At 46.6% G+C, this 16,124-nt stretch overlaps 1 protein-coding gene across 1 annotated transcript in view; it reads right to left on the reverse strand.

Moving 5' to 3' along the window:
• Positions 1–3,153, reverse strand: part of slc1a7b (solute carrier family 1 member 7b) — a 46,026-nt gene extending 42,873 nt beyond the window's left edge. Inside the window, exon 1 of the mRNA XM_072696222.1 lies at positions 3,013–3,153. Coding sequence (XP_072552323.1) covers positions 3,013–3,153 — 141 coding nt within the window. The remainder of the gene's footprint in view (positions 1–3,012) is intronic.
• Positions 3,154–16,124: the final 12,971 nt, after the last annotated feature.

Raw genomic sequence — 16,124 nt, forward strand, 5'->3', positions numbered from 1 at the left:
GTTTTACTCAAAGGTGTCAGAAGTATTGACATTCATTCCTCAGGTAGAAGTGAGTGGAGATACGAGGGTTTAAAAGACTTCTATAGAAGCTGAAGTATCAACTGAAGCTTTTTACTCCAGTAAAAGTGTAAAAGTACTGGTTTCAGAACGACTTCAAGTAGAAAAGTAAAAGTAATGGAAGGAAAACAAAGACCGAAAGCTTAGGCCGCACCACAGGGGTCTATAGTGCACTACCCCCCTCCCCAAAAACCCATTTCTCTAAAAGTCATAATGAGGAGAACGATCTATTAAAATGTTGATGTTAAAAATGTTGGGCTGCACTAGGCTCCTGTTTCAGCTGCAGATCTGCCCATTGAAAATGAAGCATTTCAGTAATATCAGCTCTATTAAAGGAGCGTCCCTGTGCTCTACTGAGCATTAACATGAGCTTCATTGAGCGGATGGCTCGATTTATCTGGATAGGGTTTTTTAACAAGGCTACTTTTAAAATGTAAGGAGGAGAAAGTTCAGATAATTGGGTGAAAATGAAAAAGTGAAAAAGAAGTAAAAAGTCGCTGAAAAATAAAGAATTACTCAAGTAAAGGTTAGAGAACCAACATTTCTACTTAAGTAACAAAGTATTTCTTCACTACTTGACACCTCTGGTTATACTATATAAATGTATTTTATGACACGTGTAAGTGTGTCAGTAGAGTTATCTCCTTTTCCCATTATTTCCACTCAAGGGCATTTATTTAATCACTTAACCACCCAATCACTCTCACTTTAGTCTGCTCCACTTGTTCTTTCAATGGTTCTTTCCACATTCTCTCAGAACAATGTCCAGCCACTCGAATAGCATGCCAGAGCAGAAAGGGGTGAGTGGACTTGCTCAACGGTTCAACAGTGGCAGCTTGCCGAGCCTGGGTATCGAACCCACAACCACATCCACAGCCCAGAGCTCTAACCACCTCTGAGCCACCACTGTCCCCTGGCTGGAGGGTGACTGAGTATAGGTACAAAGGTATATGAGGTAAAAAGATTAACCCCATGCAGCCATATTGACCCAGCATATTGACCTGTCACACCTGCCATGCTGCCTCCATCAAATACAATTGCAACAATAGAGATTCCGTACAGTATGACTGACCCCAACCTTTTGGAGTTGGGTCATATAATGAGACCACCCTTTCATTGACTGATGCAGCCTCCTCTGGGTTTTGCCTTTACGAACCCGTTGACCAATGTTCTCCAGGCCTCCTATAGAACTCATACATCACGTCTCTCTCACAGAACAGTGAACTTTTCCCTGTAACCATGGAGATGCCTGTTCTTTGTAATCCTGTTAACATCATCCCTGACCTGTGAGATCGTGACGTGTGATTTGACCTTGTAATAGTTTCTTTGTGAAAGGCTTCGGCAGGCTTTCATCTGTTTAAACCTCACCTGGGAGAGTGGCAGATGAGGCACAATCAAATATTCCATTAATAGGAAAAGGGCCTTGCCAATTACCCTGATGCCAATTGGAGAACAGATGAAAGCTCTCCTCAGTGCCGCCTCATCTCCAAACTACCTAAAATACCCAGAGCAGCATTTTCCCTCCGGCATCACGGTGAAGACCGAATTCTGAAATTTTGGACTTCACATCTTTAAGCTCGCGCACTGTTTCCGAGAAGGAAACCTGCGGCATTTACGCTTAAATTCCCAATTCCTTCCAACAAGCCAAATCTCCTATATGTTGCGGTCAGTCCCGATGCCCTCCCACCTCTTAAAAAATATCTTTCAAAAAATGGACTCCAAATTTAAGAGCCTGTTTCAATCTCGTTGAAATGACAGACAGCATCTCCCGCGGGCTTTAACCTGCACCGAGGCTAAGCAGCTCTCTTGCTTAATGTACAATTACTAAGAGCATTTGTATGATTGAACCGTAATCCCTGAGCGCCACTGCAAATGGCATGTGGTGCTTTTTATTTTTAGGCAAATTCCATGAGAATAAGGTTTTAGTCAGCACGAGAGCTAGAGATGGGCTGAAGATACAAACAGTTTGTTAGCATATGCTAAATGCTTCCAGAAGCTGGTTGGGGGTTTTTAGGTTGAGATTGTGAAGTTAGGCATGGTAGAAATCAGAAGGTCAGAAATGAAGCTCTTCTGGCCGCTTGGTGTTGGGAGTTGGGCTGTGTTGGGATGGCACATCTGTGTTTTAGAGAAACAGAGCTGGTCAGTGTAGGTATGACATGGATTGAGAGTTGGTTTGGCTTGGGCATAGTGAGCAGAACTGTGGTGGGAGTTGAGGGTAGGCCTGTGTTGGGGTTGGTGAATTAGGCGAATGAGATTAATAGGGCAGGTTAAGAATGGTGAGTAGAGATGGTGGGCTGAGGATGGTAGATGGTAGATCCAATCCAGAATTCCAGAGAAGGTATTCAGGGTTGTGTAAAAGTGAGTGAGACTGTGTTAAGGTTTAGCATGGGGCTTGAATTTGGGTTTGTGTTGGAGATGGTCGGTAGGGTTGGTTTGGAGATGGTGAATTGAGGTGTGTTGAAGTGAGCAGTAAAGATTGTTGGGAGATGATCAGTTGGATTGTATTAGAGATGGTTAGTAGGGTTGAATATGACATGGTCAATTGGACTGTACTGTAGATGGTCAGAAGGGATGTATTGGAGAGTAGGGTTGGACTGGAGATGGTTAGTAAGGTTGGTTTGAAGATGGTGAATACAGATATGTTGGAGATGGTCAGGAGGGTTGGACTGGAGATGGTTAGTAGGGTTGGACTGGAGATGGTCAGGAGGGTTGGACTGGAAATGGTCAGGAGGGTTGGACTGGAGATGGTTAGTAGGGTTGGACTGGAGATGGTCAGGAGGGTTGGACTGGAGATGGTTGGTAGGGTTGGACTGGAGATGGTCAGGAGGGTTGGACTGGAGATGGTCAGGAGGGTTGGACTGGAGATGTTCAGGAGGGTTGGACTGGAGATGTTGGACTGGGCAGGGCTGTGTAGGGAGGGTTGGATAAGTGTGTTGGGGCTGCAGCAGCACTAACCTGTTCGGAGAGCTGCTTGGTGCGCAGGAAGAACCCCAGAAGGCACCCGATGACAACAGCCATCACAGAGAGGATCAGCAGACCATTCTGTTTACACACCCCCTTCACCCGCACCCACACTGCATCCAGTGCCACCGCCATAGCCACACCTCGACCTGCACCAGCCACTCTAGCAAATCTCCATCCAGCAGGGCCCGGGCCCAGAGACGCTCGCCCACCGGAATAAAAGGCGGCGTACGGACTGAAGAATGGTCAGGCGAAATGGATAGCGTTCACCAATCCAACCAGTCTCTCCCAAACCTTTTCACTTTTTTGAGTCTCGCTCTCTTTTCCCGCTTTCACACCTTCCCTCTCTCGCCCACAGAGCTAGACTAAAGAGATCATCGTTCTTTCCAGACATTCTCTATAAGCCCCACCCACCAAGGGTGGACCCTTTCCACCCACTCCTCCGCCCTGGCCAGTAGAAGTGCAGTGATGGCCGGTTCAGTGCTTGTGATTGGCCGTCTCAATCCTATTAGAACTGGCCAGTGCAAAGAAGGCTGGAGGCCAGATTACACAGCTAGCCACGCTGGAGGAGGGGATTGTGGGCAAGATGACATACAACACAGAGTTGTGAGAGAGCGGGAAAATCACATGCCTGTCTCCCGCTGAGTGGGTTGGTGGCTTTGTGTGACATGGGATCATTTTTTTCCTTCCCCTTTTTCTAAATTTCTAACATTTTGGAGATACCAGGTTTGGCTTTACACTGACAGTATATTCAAAGCTGTGATAGAGAACCCTCATCCCATTAATGAATAGCAACCATTGCACCACAGGAACCACTTGGGATAACATAGCAACTGCCAGGCAACCCCATAGATACCCCTTGGGATGCCATAAAAACAGCTAAGCAATCACCTGGCAACACCCTAGCAAGCAATATGGAACTCCATAGCAACTATTTAGCAACAACAATCTGGGATACCATGTCAAACACTCAGCAACCACTAAACACTTCAATAGCAACCACATAACAACACCTAGGAAACCACAGCAACCATTTAATAACACCATTACAACCTTTCAGCAACTATAAAACATCTCAATAGTAACCCTAAGTAACCACCTGGGAAACCACAGCAACCACTTATTAACACCATAACAACCACTTAGCAACCATGAAACATCTCTGTAGCAACCGCCATGCAACCCTAAGGCAACTACCTGGGAAACCACAGTAACCACTGAACACAACATAATAACCCCTTAGCAACATCTCAATAGCAACCACCTAGGAACGCTATGGCAATCACCTAGCAACCTTATAGCCATCATCTAGGAAACCACAGCAACCACTGATTAACACCACAACAAGCACTTTGCAACCATGAAACATCTCAGTAGCAACCACCTCGCAACGTCTTAGGAACGACCTAGGAGACCATAGCAACCACTTAGCGACACCATAGCAACCTTACAACACTATAGTAACAGTTTTACCCTCATGGCCATGTACGCCAGGGGTCAGGAACAGTCAGGGTATGCCTGTTCCTCTGCTTTCACACTGGAGTTACAAGGGTAAAGTAGCTGCCAGGTAGTGGAGGATTATACCCCCTCAGTCAGCACGGCACCACAGCACCTTCCTCATTGTCCAGTAATCTCTAATAGACCTGATTATGTGGATTCTGTTGCCATGGGTTTTCAACAGCATGTGGACAGCTGAATGGCTCGGCTTGCAGCACTCCATGGCGCTGGCATCTTCACTAAGACTGTAGTGGTTTCCTCTAAGGGTAAAGAGTCCCATCAACACTGCCTGACCACATCACACAGTTAAGGGAGCCAACATGACATGAGGTCATCCATTAGTGACCAGAATGCACCGCGAGTGGAGAAAATAACTAAACAATCAAACGTAGATTAGTAGAATCGCACAAATTACAAGCGGACAGACTGACCCATGGTTGGTGGACCGATGGGTAATAAGGGAGAAATGTTTTCCCAGGCTCTGTAATTGGAGTGGTCATATCTCCAGTTAAGAACTCTCTGAGGAAAGCACTTCACCTGAAGAAGCTGTAAGAAGGACGTCATTTCTGATGTCATCCAAAGAGCCTCTTAGATGAAGTCTGCTTTGGAACAGAAACCAAAACACTGTTTTTCCTATCTGTCGTTATCAGGAGCGGTTGAAACCCAATAAGTATATTAATAAATAATTATGCAAATAAATAATTGTTTAATTAATTATGGGTGTGAGAGGGGGGATCCAAGGCAGTGGCACTATTAGTAAAAATGACAAAACTGGTAATATAAACTGGCAGTATTGGAAGTAGTGGCAGTAGTGATAATAGTGGCATTATTGGTAATAGTGGCATTATTGGTCGTAGTGGTAGTTGTAATAAGAGTGCCATTATTGATAATAGTGGCATTATTGGGAGTAGTGGCAGTAGGGATAATAGTGGCATTATTGGTAATAGTGGCAGTATTGGGAGTAGTGGCAGTAGTGATAATATTGGCATTATTGGTAATAGTGGCAGTATTGGGAGTAGTGGCAGTAGTGATAATAGTGGCATTATTGATAATAGTGGCAGTAGTGATAATAGTGGCAGTAGTGATAATAGTGGCATTATTGGGAGTAGTGACAGTATTGGGAGTGGTGGCAGTAGTCATAATAGTGGCATTATTGGGAGTAGTGGCAGTATTGGGAGTGGTGGCAGTATTGGGAGTAGTGGCACTAGTAGTAAAAATGACAAAATTGAGAGTAGTGGCAGTAGTGATAATAGTGGCATTATTGGGAGTAGTGGCAGTATTGGGAGTGGTGGCAGTATTGGGAGTAGTGGCAGTAGTGATAATAGTGCCATTATTGGGAGTAGTGGCAGTATTGGAGTAGTAGCAGTAGTCATAATAGTGGCATTAATGGTAATAGTGGCAGCACTGGGAGTAATGGCAGTAGTCATAATAGTGGCATTATTGGTAATAGTGGCAGTATTGATAACAGTGGCAGCACTGGTAATAGTGGTAGAATTGGTAGTCGTGGTATTGGTAGCAGCTTTAAAAATAACAGAATAGCAGAATAGAGGCAATAAAATGGTGGCAATAGAGGCAATAGAGGACTAGTGGCAGTAGTGGTATAGTAGCAGTAGTACCAATAGAGGCATTGGTGGAATAGTGCAGTGGAGCAGTGCTGGCAGCAGCAGTGGTAACAATAGCACTGGTGGTAAAATTGGCAGCAGTGGCAAAACAGGCAGTTGTGGTAACAGTGGCATCAGTGGCAGCAACAGCAGTAGTGGTCAAATTGGCAGCAGTGGCAGAAGAGTATGTTGTGGTAGTAGTGGCAGCAGCGGCAGTTACAGCAGTAGTGGTAGTAGTAATAGCACTGGCAGTAACAGCGGTAGTGGAAAAATTGGCAGCAGTGGCAGAGGAGACAGTTGTGGCAGTAGTGGCAGCAGTAGCAGAAGAATTGGTTGTGGTAATAGTGGCAATAGCAAGAGCGGTGGTATGGGTATCAGTAGTTGTAACAGTATCCACAGCAGTGGCAGTAGGGTCAGTAGCAGCAGCAGTGGCAGTATTGGTAATAGTGACCATAGTGGCTACAGTATCTGTTGCAGCATCAGTGGCAGCAGGCACCAGAAGCAAGAGTATAGGTAACAGCAGTAGTGATAACAGTGGCAGTAAGAAGGAGCAGTAGCAGTAATATTGCCAGTGGCAGGAGCAGTAGTGACAACAGTGACAGAAACAACAGAAGCAGAGGCAGTAGTGGCAGTAGTGGCAGCAGGGACAGTAATACTGTTGTGTTCGTGGTGGGAGCAGCAGAAGCATGACGAGCAGCCACAGTAGTGATGCTACATGAGCGGAGATAAGCCCCCTGGCTCAGCTGTACCGTCTGCCCCTTTTATTATAAACGTGGACGGACGCATACAGTAATCTGCCGCTGACCCCAAAACTTCTATAAATTCAGGTCGCTTTGTTCTCTAGAGTCCGCCGCACTCACAGATGCACACACAAACACACACACACACAAACACACACAGCTTTTCTGTGTCATCATCATTTAGAGACAATCATCAACACATCGTGTACGAGTGTGTATGAGGGTATTTTTATGTGTCGCATGCTGACGCTTCTATTCTCCCGTGCAGCAGCGCTGGGCATAATCCAGGAGAGAATGTAAGCCCTCAGCGACATGCCTCCTGGACCAGATTTCAGAGGTCATTTAAAGCCTGTTATACACATCACAGCGAGAGAGCAGAGAGCGAGAGAGGTAGTGAGAGAGGGAGCAAAACGCTCAGTGTTGAATTAGAACCCATGTGCAGTTCTGCAGTGCTTCACCACCAGCATTTTAGTTGGGTCACTCTGATCTCAGCTACCAAGGGACCACCCTGATGCCTTCCTTCTTAAGAACCCTGCCTCCTTCTTTCACTTTCCTGGACACCTTTCTTCCAGACCACCCTGCCACCCTCCTGCCCAAGAACACCAGCACATTCCATCCACATTTGACCGTCCTGCCGCCCTCCTTCCACTCCTCCACCCTCTATCTAAAACACCACCATCCATCCTAACCCCTATCCTTCTGAACTACCCCATCACTCTCCATCCCAACCACCCCATCATCCTTCTTCCCATTCCCACCTCCACCCTCCTTCCTAACCACACCATCCTGCCACCCTCTATCTAAACAACCACCATCCATCCTAACTCCTATCCTTCTGAACTACCCCATCACTCTCCATCCCAACCACCCTATCATCTTTTTTCCCATTCCCACCACTCCTCCACCCTCCTTCCTAACCACACCATTCTGCCACCCTCTATCTAAACAACCACCATCCATCCTAACCCCTATCCTTCTAAACTACCCCATCACTCTCCATCCCAACCACCCCATCATCCTTCTTCCCAACTGCCACATCACTCTTCTTTCTGACTACCCCACCACCCTCCAGCCCAACCATCCTGACTGCGCCCTTGTTTAGAGAAACCTCCTGAATTGGTGGAACGAGGGGCTTCCACAGCACAGGGGAAGTGAGTCATTTTTCCAGTGAATCATTTTTATCCCAGGTATTCTTCTAATATCACACAGCCCAAAATATCAGTGTCTTCTGAAAATATAAAACACACACACACACACACACACAAACACACACACACAGCTGTTCTGTCTCCATTTATCCCACCCTGGAGAAGACAGGTCCAGCCCACACACAGCGCAGTCTGAACCCATCTTTGGTTTAATCTCTCATTTCAAACATTGCTGAGTCATGAATGAATGAGATTGGTGTGTGTGTGTGTGTGTGGGGGGGGGGTGTTGTTGGATGGCCTGGTCTCTGGGGGACTATTTGTTCTTATTTGGGAGAGATAAACTCTGGAAATTTGTACATGCAGTGTTTTTAAAGGTGTGTGTGGTCGGGGTGCTCTGTTACGATAGGTTGGTTCTTGGGTTGTCGACAAAATCAATATATAATAGAAAGCGTTTGTTTGTCTTTTGCCCGAAAAGCGTAATACTGTGTGTGTGTGTGTGTGTGTGTGTGTGTAAGCCATCTGATATATCATTTCAAGAATAATGGAAAATAAATATTTGGCCTTCCATGGCATCCGTAACCACAGTGATACCAGCCTTCCACTCATTCTACCCTGATAAATTTATATCCCAAATTGGGGAAGGTGGAGTGCACTCCACAGATACAGCACCAGTATAACTTCATACTGAAAGGAAACTTTCTATGGTCCAACACCGTCTTCTCATTGACTTTCCCTCACCACTTCTCTTTGGAGAAATCCCTGAGGCCATTTCAGGAGCTGTTACTCCTGTCTATTAGAGGAGCGTCTAGACCACACTGCTGTGAATAACAGCAGAAAGCTGCAAGGCCCCATGGCTATCTTCACCTCACCTGAAGCTTAAACCAGACAAGCAGTTTTTCCCAATGTGTGTGTTTAGATAGAACTTCTCAACGACTACTTGCAAAACAAAGCTGGCTTAGTTTAGTAATTAGCTCTCTTCTGAATCCTGAAATTAACCGAAACGCAAAGCCATCGACTCCACAACCAATCATCGAGCCCGACCACCTGGCCACCCTCTTTCCCGACCACCTGGCCACCCTCCATTCTGACCACCCAGACATCATACTTCCCAACCACCCCCTTACTCTCCTTCCTGATCATTCCACCACCCTCTATCCTGACCACCCCATCTCCCTCTTATCGATCATCCTGCCACCCTTCTTCCTGACCACTCTGTCACCCTTCTTCCGGACCACCTTGTCACCCTTCTTCCCGAACACTGTCACCCTTCTTCCTGACCACCTTGCCACCCTTCTTCCTGACCACCTTGTCACCCTTCTTCCCGACCATTCTGTCACCCTTCTTCCCGACCGCTTTGCCACCCTTCTTCCCGACCATTCTGTCACCCATCTTCCTGACCACCTTGTCACCCTTCTTCCTGACCACTCTGTCACCCTTCTTCCCGACCACTCTGTCACCCTTCTTCCTGACCACCTTGTCACCCTTCTTCCTGACCACTCTGTCACCCTTCTTCCCGACCACTCTGTCACCCTTCTTCCTGACCACTCTGTCACCCTTCTTCCTGATGACCTTGTCACCCTTCTTCCTGACCACTCTGTCACCCTTCTTCCCGACCGCTTTGCCACCCTTCTTCCCGACCATTCTGTCACCCTTCTTCTCGACCACTCTGTCACCCTTCTTCCCGACCGCTTTGCCACCCTTCTTCCCGACCATTCTGTCACCCTTCTTCCTGACCACTCTGTCACCCTTCTTCCCGACCACTCTGTCACCCTTCTTCCCGACCACTCTGTCACCCTTCTTCCCGACCACTCTGTCACCCTTCTTCCCGAACACCTTGCCACCCTTCTTCCCGACCAGTCTGTCACCCTTCTTCCCGACCACTTTGCCACCCTTCTTCTTGACCACTCTGTCACCCTTTTTCCCGATCACCTTGTCACTCTTCTTCCCGACCACTTTGCCACCCTTCTTCCCGACCACTCTGTCACCCTTCTTCCCGACCACTTTGCCACTCTTCTTCCCGACCACTCTGTCACCCTTCTTCCTGACCACTCTGTCACCCGTCTTCCTGAAGACCTTGTCACCCTTCTTCCTGAGCATTCTGTCACCCTTCTTCCCGACCACTCTGTCACCCTTCTTCCTGACGACCTTGTCACCCTTCTTCCTGACCACTCTGTCACCCTTCTTCCCGACCGCTTTGCCACCCTTCTTCCCGACCACTTTGCCACCCTTCTTCCCGACCACTTTGCCACCCTTCTTCCTGACCACTCTGTCACCCTTCTTCCCGACCACTTTGCCACCCTTCTTCCTGACCACCTTGTCACCCTTCTTCCCGACCACTCTGTCACCCTTCTTCCTGACGACCTTGTCACCCTTCTTCCTGACCACTCTGTCACCCTTCTTGCCAACCGCTTTGCCACCCTTCTTCCCGACCACTTTGCCACCCTTCTTCCCGACCACTTTGCCACCCTTCTTCCCGACCACTCTGTCACCCTTCTTCCCGACCACTTTGCCACCCTTCTTCCCGACCACTCTGTCACCCTTCTTCCCGACCACTTTGCCACCCTTCTTGACCACTTTGTCACCCTTTTTCCCGACCACCTTGTCACTCTTCTTCCCGACCACTTTGCCACCCTTCTTCCCGACCACTCTGTCACCCTTCTTCCCGACCACTCTGTCACCCTTCTTCCCGACCACTTTTCCACCCTTCTTCTTGACCACTCTGTCACCCTTTTTCCCGACCACCTTGTCACTCTTCTTCCCGACCATCCTGCCACCCTTCTTCCCGACCACTTTGCCACCCTTCTTCCCGACCACTCTGTCACCCTTCTTCCTGACCACTCTGTCACCCGTCTTCCTGAAGACCTTGTCACCCTTCTTCCTGACCACTCTGTCACCCTTCTTCCCGACCGCTTTGCCACCCTTCTTCCCGACCACTTTGCCACCCTTCTTCCCGACCACTCTGTCACCCTTCTTCCCGACCGCTTTGCCACCCTTCTTCCCGACCACTTTGCCACCCTTCTTCCCGACCACTCCAACAGCCTCCTTCCCAACTACCCCACCACACTACTACCTGACCACCCCGCCTGTCTCTATGCCACCTAGACTTCTGCCTCTCAGCCCAACTATCCCAAATGACCCTACCCATCTGTCCCTACACCTTACCTCAACTAGCAAGAGATCACCTCATCACCCTCCTCCCCAACCAACCCTGCCACGCTTCTTCCCAACCGACCCACCCACCATTCCAAACGACAGTCTATCCTAACTACACCCTCTTCATCCCCCACAGGATTAGGCCTGTGGTGTGTTTTGTCATCTGTGACGTCGCCCCAGACTCCGTGCTCTGTAATCCCGCTCTTTTGCCAGTATTTCCTCTCAATCTGGTTTCATCAGGCGCAGATTATCAAAGATTAGACCAGCCTCTCGCCGCGGCCGTGTGCACGTTCATTCATTTATATTATTAATGTTCTTCTCCATCGTCCTGCAGTTTACAGCGTGGGGTTTACCCTGCACATGACCTGACAGGAGGAACAGCAAGAGACATTTATATAGGTAACAGTCATATGGACGTCCATTTGTCTAAAACGTTCTTTCTTTCTTGCGTTCCACTTCCTTTCTTTCTTTTTCTTTCTCTCTTTCTTTCATTCTTTCCTTTATTTTTTTCTTTCATTTATTCTATTCATTTCTTCCTTGTTTTACTGGAGACTCTTGTAAAAATTGACCCACAACTGAGAGTCGACTCCTCAAACCCAACGTTACTACAACCAAACAAAAACTACAAAAATATAAACTGAAATTTGGATCTTAATCTTAATCTACACCTAAACCTAATCTTGACTCTTATTCTGAACCAAGCCTTAATTACAGTGGAATCATGTCTACATGTCTTTTTTATCATTTTTAAAAGGTTTAGAAACAGCAGGAGTTTCTCCAGCGCTGTTTCTTTAATTCTTCTTCGAGTACATGACAGACAGGGTGTGTGTGTCTTTCTTGTGTACTTTGCTCAACAGCGCTACTAGTGGACAGGTAAAAAAAAAAACGCACATTTGGACCTATCAATTCCAGATGGAATTGACCTATCTGCACGTTTCTGTACGAGATCATGTTATTTTAGACCAGCCAAGCTCAAGCTCTCTGATCCGGTTCTGATAAAGAAAGTTTAAGCACTTACACTCCGCTCCAGTTGAGTTGGGTATGGAGTTCTGGGAAGTGTTTGTTGTAGATGATGAGCGCAGGCCATGATGAAGTTTCATGCAGGTCGTTTCAACCTTCTCAACAAGTTTCTTCGTGTGCGTGGACTAATATTTCATGCCCAAGCTAGTCAATTAAATATGAGTGGCCACATCAGCTCCTGAGCTAAATTTAGCTGTAGCTCTTGCCTGCTCTACTAATGCATGTTGAGGGCTATTACTGAGAAATGCCAGCAAGAACGGCAGAAAGGAGGAGGGCAGCTGAGAGCAGTAATTGACTTGCGATGAAGATTCGGATTCTGAACAAGAACAAATCTAAAAGCAACCTAAAAGCAAGACAGCAAAACAAGCTTGTGTTCTGAGAGCACCTCTACTCAATCCACACGGTCATACCAGAATATTATGACCACCCCTGGTGGACCTTACAGCAGCACTGTGTAGCTCTATAACTTCAGACTGTATCCAGCTGTTTCTCTGGATACTTTGTTAATTAGCCTCCCTTCACCCTGTTTGTTCTTCAGTGGTCAGGACCTCATAGGACTGACCACCACAGGGAAGGTAGGTAGTATTTGGGTGGTGGGTCAGCATTCTCAGCACTGCAGTGACCCTGACTGACACGGTGGTGGCGAGTGTGTTAGTGTGCACAGTGCACATGTTTGTAAACCCGGTTCTTCAGAGTAATCAGAAGTGCAGATGCTTGGAATATCACTTCTCGACACTGCCCTCTGTTGGCCTTTACACTCATTTCAGAGCATTTTACTGTTGCTGTTCCCTTTGTAGGCCTACCACAAATGGACTGAGTGTGTGTCTGGCAGGGGCGTCCAATGGCAGAGTGTGAGAGTCCAGCAGTGAGCAGAGCTTTATGCAAATAACGTGTTTGATACTGGTTAAAATTCAGAGCACACCAGGTAGGTCAAAACACCAGCCTGTACCAGTAAACATGTTTATATCCCAGCAACAGGCAAAAAAAAAAGGTGTGCAAATGTGAGACAGGGAGGGTGTGTATATATATGCACATATATAGAAACATATAGCGTCACTGTCCAATAAAACCATGTGTCTCCAAAGTGCGTCCAAATGGAAATCAAAGGAAAATAAGAGGTCACCCCAGGTCATTTTGAGCATTTCTATTGGTCTGTTCATCCAGGATGAATGACACAGTGTACAGAATAAGCTACAGGAATCACACTGAAGCGATGTGGGGAGAGAGAAATTCATCTACCCACCCATACACGACCCAGGATTCGGCCCAGCGGCCCTCGGGTCATACTAGCAGGACCTGAGTCCACTGGACCACCCAGTGTAGAGTGTAGGGTTGAGTGCACTGGGTTAGTAATAACCCTGTAATATTATTAAACATAATAACATTAATATTAACCAAGTAATAGTGTTATTAATTATTATATTATAATATTATTATAGTTATTATACTCATTATAGTATTTTAATGTGTTGAAGTTAAACGGCAGGTAGGCATCTACAGTCGGCTATCCAAAGAACTGGTCATTGATTTGGAAATTGCTAACATTTGATATGATTATGTTGGAATGTATATGTTTTTTTGTTGTTATTTTATCAAAAATTGATTTCGCAGCTCTGATTGATTTCGCACTTTTTTAGAAAGTTAAAAAAAAACATGAACCGAACCATTATAATGATTCATTATTTGGCTTATTGCTGTAAAAGTATGTAATATTACACTGTAAAATATTATACCATCAACCCAAAAATGTGGGTAATCTTGCTGCAAGATTTTTTTTAAACATCTGGAAATGTATTTTTAGTTTTAGCTCTAATTAAGTTACAATATAGATTCAGGTTGCAGAAGTTCAGTCTGCACAGAAACTTTGTTTTAGGATACTTTTTTTTACGTTGAAGCAAAAAACAATCATCTCTTTTATTGATTTTCTGTCCTCTTGAACCCAGGCTGAGTGATCGCCAGCAAGACGTATGTTGTCCTCCGGGTGACTGAGTGGTGTTGTTTATGCACAGAAACTCGGCGTCGGCAGAAGGAAAAGTCCGAGTTCTCTGCAGAAGCAGCAGCTCTGTGAAATTCTCGGAGAATACCAGTTTGATTTCTTCTTAACTACTGCAGCCTGATGTTGGAGCTTTACTGGCATTAGCAGGTTCAAATATATCAGGACTAACATGTCATGACTGTGGTGGATCAACAGTTCTACCACAAGACTCCAGAGGCAAGCGTACGAGAGGAAAACTGTTAACATTACAGTTAGTGTATAGTGTACAGTTGTTGGCGTAGGCCTCGTTTTCGGCCCAGGTCTTGTAACAGCTGGACTTTCCACAGATCCTGCCAGGTGGAGCCAACCCCAAGCAGGTCCAAACTGATGGCGGTGGGGAGGATGGAGGGAAAATGCTAAAAGTCAACATCTAAAAGCAGCAAAATAGGGATGAAAGCTGGTGATGGGATGAGCTAAGGGTGACGTAGCATTAGAGTGTTCAGGTAGAACGTCCGCCAACTTTCGAGAGTCAGTTCAACGGCACACTAGAGCCCAGATCTTCAAATCTGGACCTTGGATCCAGTTTCCAGTCCTGGATTTTGTTCTCGTTGGAAATTAAGGGAAAAGTATAGGTAATTGATTGGCTTCATAGTGTCATGCCAACCCGCAATTACAAAGTCTGTGACTGGAAATCTTGAAGATGTTACCTGTATGCAGTAACCAGATGTTCCACCCAGCATCCAACCAGGTACCATTCAGCTTTCTGCTCTAACATTTGTGTTCCTCAGCACCAATCAAGACACATCAGACCAGGCTATGTTTCTCCAGTCTGGAACTGTCCATCGTTGATGAGCCTGTGCCGAGCCACTGCAGCCTCAGCTTCTGTTCTTGGCTGAAAGAAGTGGAACCCAACCTAGTAGAGTTAGTAGCATACTGTACTGTACAGAGAGGTTCTCTGAGGTGCTGTAGCCCTTGCCTCAGCTAGGAGGGTAAAGACCACTGCCTCTTTTGGAACATCACCGACCAGCCAAAACCTGCACGGAGAACAGCGCCGGGTCCCCGTCTCCACTCGGGAATTGTTCCGGTGCTCCTGAAGGCCAGCCCATCCCTGTCAAACCCAGTTCCCTCCATTTCTTATAGCCTTCTCCCAAATCTTCATGAGCTGAAGGTATGGTCTGGATTTTAGATACCGATGGTTCTAGAGCCAAACTTTTTTCAGAACTCTGGTAGAACAGTGTCTCAGGCATCAGGCAGCGTCTTCATCACCATTAGGTGAAGAACTTTCTGTGAGGAGCTTTTATTAGAGCTTCAGACGTCTGCTTCCCTTCACCTCCACTGCAGAACTCCAGCTCTGACTTTGTGAGTTTCTCCAGATCGGAGTGATTCATCAGAACTTTTTAATTTAGCAGAAAGATTGCTGGGATCCCTCTTCAGTAAAGCCCCAATATGTGTTCCCTAAAATAGAGCCCTGACACGTTTAGCTCCATGTGAAGAAAGTCTGATGTGCGTGGCGTCAGTCTTCAGTCAGAGCTTGTGGGCAATATTAGGATCTGAATGGAGGACTGGGTCCCACAGGCTTTCCTACCCATGCTAAGCAGCTTAGCTTCCTCTTTGATTGGTGAGGTAAGAAGGTACAATCCACTCAGGAGTGAAAGGCCACCTCCTGTTAATGAAGGGCTTCTTGGTACTGCTTAATGAGCATCAGCGTGTGGGACAACACCTGATTAGTTTAGCATGTCCTAATGGCTGGCCTTCTCAGTGATGAGAGCAGCTTGTGTGATGGTTGGATCCATCTAAGGACCCGTCTAAGGAACTCTGGTTCCTCAAAGGTCAGCTTGGTACTTTCAGTTAAATCATTATTAAGCATTGTTCCTTTTAATACCCTGACAGACAGAGAGACAGGAGAAGACGGACTGGAGCCCATCTCAGATGCAACATCACTAAGTGGCCACTTTGTTAGAAACACCAACCT

The sequence above is a fragment of the Salminus brasiliensis genome, chromosome 14 (assembly GCF_030463535.1).
Source record: "Salminus brasiliensis chromosome 14, fSalBra1.hap2, whole genome shotgun sequence".
Classification (NCBI taxonomy): domain Eukaryota; kingdom Metazoa; phylum Chordata; class Actinopteri; order Characiformes; family Bryconidae; genus Salminus; species Salminus brasiliensis.